Raw genomic sequence first — 4319 nt, 5'->3', positions numbered from 1 at the left:
TATTTGATTTGCCATCTGCTGGGACCCAATGACCAGGATTTCTGTTTTGTCTGAGTTCAGCTGGAGGAAATTATTTGACATCCATTTTTTAACTTCACAAAGGCAGTTGTTAAGTGAACTCAGCATTCCAGGGTCTGTGGATCAGATGGGCAAGTATATTTGTGTGTCATCAGCATAAATATGAAAAGAAATACCATATTTATGGATAATATGTCCAAGGGGAAGCAGATACAAGGAAAACAAAATGGTTCCTAAGATCGACCCCTGAGGCACACCATATTTAACTGGACAGACCGAAGGGACATAGTTGTTTACAGACACACAGAACTTCCTATTTGACAGGAAGGATGAAAACCATTCTAGGGCAGTACCAGAGATCCCCACCCAGTGCCTCAGTCTGTCTAACATGATGTTGTGATCAATGGTGTCAAAAGCAGCGCTAAGGTCCAGGAGTACCAGGACTGAGCACATACCTTCATCAGCAGACATTAAAAGGTCAGTGGTGACTTTAAGCAGGGCAGTCTCAGTGCTGTGGCACTTCCTGAAACCAGATTGAAACTTTTCAAATAATTTATTTTCCAGTACAGTGAGCAGCTGTTTGGGCACAATTCTTTGCAATAAAAGGCAGTTTTGAAATTGGTCTAACATTTTGATGGAGGGAGGGATGGAGGGATGGAGGGAGGGATCTAAACCAGGTTTCTTTAAAGGTGGGTTCACGCAAGCCGTTTTAAAATAATCAGGGACACAGCCAGTAGATAGGGAGCTGTTGAAAACAGAGATCAAATGGGGCCCAACAGAATCTATTACTTTCAGTAAAAACTTTGTAGGTATTACATCAAGTGGGCCGGAGGACACTCTCATTTGTGATACTGTTTTTAAAAGCTCAGACAAGTCGATGGGATAAAACTGGTTAAAACTCTCTTGTTGCTGGTGAGGAACCTCTGAGTAAGAGGCAGTGGTAATAGGGGCTCTGATTGACACCACCTTATTGGTAAAATAAGGTAAAAACAGTCATCATTACTTCCAGCTGAGGCACAAGGAGGGGTTGGGTTTACCAGCTGATCCACAGTCTTAAACAGAAACCTGGGATTGTGTTTATGTGTAGTTATGTGTTCAGAAAAATAGTGTGTCCTCGCATCCTTAACCATGTTATTGTAGTTAATTAATAAATCCTTCAGACTAAGGTAATGGACATGGAGCCCTATCACCCATAGATTTGAGGTGCATTGAAGCAGCAGCACGTTGTCATTAATATTAATGAGAAATCTTTTTACTTTTTTGTATTTTAGAGTTTGAACCTGCATCCTGTTGGGTTCAGGTGTTTGGAGTTTCCATTTTCTAAACTTCTACATTCTAAACCTTCTTCAGCTCTGAACAGATTATTAAACACTGAACGATTTCAAGCAGGAACACTTGTCTTCTAAAGTTACATCATTTATTCTTTATTCAGATTGGGGAGCTGCAGTTTGTCAGAGATCAGCTGTGCTTCTCTGGCCTCAGCTCTGAAGTCCAACCCCTCCCATCTGAGAGAGCTGGACCTGAATTTCAACAACAAGCTGCAGGATTCAGGAGTGAAGCTGCTGTCTGCTGGACTGAGTCCACACTGCAGACTGGAGACTCTGAGGTCAGTTCACTGACTCTCTGTTTCTGTTAGATCAATTAACAATTTAACCTAATTTCTGTTCATACATAACTTCCATCCATAAGGTTATAAATGTCCTTTTGTTCATGTTTTCATGTTTCTTGTACTAAATTTAGCCTGCAGTCACAAAGACTTGTGTTTCTTAAAGAAACTGTAGAAAATGTCCGCTGTTAGTCGTTAAAGTAAATGAATGTTTCTAATTTTTGGTAAATGGTCACATCTGTATACAGAAGATCCTCTGAACTAATATTTGTTTTAAACTGCTCAAGTTTACTGCTTGACGTAGAAATATTTCTTCGCTTTCTGGTGGTTTCAATGTGTTTTCACAAAGAATTTCTGGTCACGGATATTGATCCTCCAGCACACACACACACACACACACACACAGACCTGAGATCAGCAGCATGTTATTGATCTGTGTTGACATGAATAGGTGTATGAATGTTGTGCTGACATTTGGATGATGTCTGTAGAAGGTTGACATTATGATGATCCACAATAACACAATGACGAAGTCCCTCTACTCATTTGAGGTAGAAGCTCATTGATTAGGACATATTAATTTTGAGCTCCACATTTAAAACCTGAACACATCTGATTGGATTAGAAATGGATTTTTATCTCCATCATTTATTCTTTATTCAGATTGAGGAGCTGCAGTTTGTCAGAGATCAGCTGTGTTTCTCTGGCCTCAGCTCTGAAGTCCAACCCCTCCCATCTGAGAGAGCTGGACCTTAGTAGCAACATCCTGCAGAATTCAGGAGTGAAGCTGCTGTGTGGTTTTCTGGAGAGTCCACACTGCAGACTGGAGACTCTGAGGTCAGACACCATTTTTGCCTTCTGTACTTTTTATATTTTACAGTTTGAACCTGCATCCTGTTGGGTTCAGGTGTTTGGAGTTTCCATTTTATAAACTTCTACATTCTAAACCTTCTTCAGCTCTGAACAGATTATTAAACACTGAATGATTTCAAGCAGGAACATTGTCTTCTAAAGTTACATAATTTATTATTTTTTCAGATTGAGGTTCTGCAGTTTGTCAGAGATCAGCTGTGCTTCTCTGGCCTCAGCTCTGAAATCCAACCCCTCCCATCTGAGAGAGCTGGACCTGAGAGGAAACGAGCTGCAGGATTCAGGAGTGAAGCTGCTGTCTGATCTGAAGGAGAGTCCACAATGCAGACTGGAGACTCTGGGGTCAGTAGAGGGTTGGAGTCAGTCCATGCTGGTTTCAGCAGTATTGTACTAAACACAGTTGGTATCAAAGCAGAGATCCAGTATTTCCTGTAAACCTCCAACCTTGTCAGCGGCTACTTTCCTCAGTGAAGCTGTGAGAGGAGAATGGTGACAGGCTTCAGGATTGGACAGAAAGACAGAGAGAGAGAGAACAGGCAGTGATCATGTGTTTGAGTTGATGTGAAGACGACTGTTGTTGTTGTGTTCATGTCTCCAGGAAATAAAGCTGGATTCCAGCTGACAGCATCACAAGATGTATAGAGACAGTGGTCCTCATTCATCAAACTGCCGGACCATCAAATCTGATCTCAAAGTGTTTGTTCTCTCATTTCAACACTAAACTGTTGATCAGTCACAGCTCTGAGATCAGTCTGACTGAAGCCTGCAAATCACTGGCTCTTATTTCAGAGAACCATCATTAATTTTACCTCTGCTGTCCAGTAAGCACAGTTGAAGTTTAGCTGTTCTGTCTTTGTATGAACATGTAGGACCTTTAACATCATATCTGTCCATGTGTCTTTAGTTTGGTCCAAATGTTTTTAGAACAGACTCCTTATTTCCACTGTGTACTTGAGTGAAACCTGCAGAATAAACAGACCTGATGCCCAAAGTAATGGGATAAGAATGCATCCAGATGGAGAAGGAGAGAGGAGCTCAGTGCATCATGGGAAGTCTCCTAGCAGTCTAGGCCTATAGCAGCATCACTAAGGTCTGGTTCAGGACTCACCTGAGCCAGCCCCAACTATAAGCTTTATCAAAGAGGAAAGTCTTAAGCCTACTCTTAAATGTGAGAGCTGAAAGGAAGCTGGCTGCGCTACACAGCCACTCCACTTCTGATCTGAACAGGAATGAAGTCCCTGCTGGTCTTTATACTGGATGTGCTGCATCACTGACTGACAGCTGATGAAGGGAGTCTCTGTAAACTCTGATTTATGACTTCTGCTGTCTTCTTCTCTCATCAGCTGGGAGCAAACTGAAAAGTGGTGGTGTTGAGAGAGGATCAGCTGTGTCCTGATGATCCAGAGAGGTTGAAGCAGCAGCATCAGCTTGTGTGTGGAGAGGCTCTGACTGGGCCATGTTACTGGGAGGTAGAGTGGAGAGGAGAGCTTCATCCAGCAGTGACTGACAGAGGAATCCCAACAGTGCTGCAGTCTGAACTGCTCTGAGATCAGCTCCACTGTCAGACACAAAGTCAAGTCCACCATCCTCCCTGTGTGTTCCTCTGGATGTGACAGAGTATCATCAGTGGATCTGGACTGCTCTGCTGCTGCTCTGTCCTTCTACACAGTCTCTGCAGACACACTGAGACTCCTCCACTCCTTCTGCTCCACACTCAGAACCCTCCTCCACCTGGACCTGATTCTGTCTGTTTATTTCATTCAGATGTTCTGAACCCAAAGAGCCTCTGCAGATTAGTTCTGTTTCTGACAACAGAACTGCAGAT

At 42.7% G+C, this 4319-nt stretch overlaps 1 protein-coding gene across 1 annotated transcript in view; it reads left to right on the top strand.

Moving 5' to 3' along the window:
- Positions 1–4319, top strand: part of LOC123962980 (NACHT, LRR and PYD domains-containing protein 12-like) — a 23248-nt gene that overhangs the window by 11674 nt on the left and 7255 nt on the right. Inside the window, exons 9-10 of the mRNA XM_046039494.1 lie at positions 2288–2461; positions 2663–2836. Of these exons, the coding sequence (XP_045895450.1) occupies positions 2288–2461; positions 2663–2836 (348 nt within the window). The remainder of the gene's footprint in view (positions 1–2287; positions 2462–2662; positions 2837–4319) is intronic.

This window comes from Micropterus dolomieu, linkage group LG23, assembly GCF_021292245.1.
Source record: "Micropterus dolomieu isolate WLL.071019.BEF.003 ecotype Adirondacks linkage group LG23, ASM2129224v1, whole genome shotgun sequence".
Classification (NCBI taxonomy): Eukaryota; Metazoa; Chordata; class Actinopteri; order Centrarchiformes; family Centrarchidae; genus Micropterus; species Micropterus dolomieu.
This window is presented reverse-complemented; position numbering and strand designations above follow the sequence as displayed.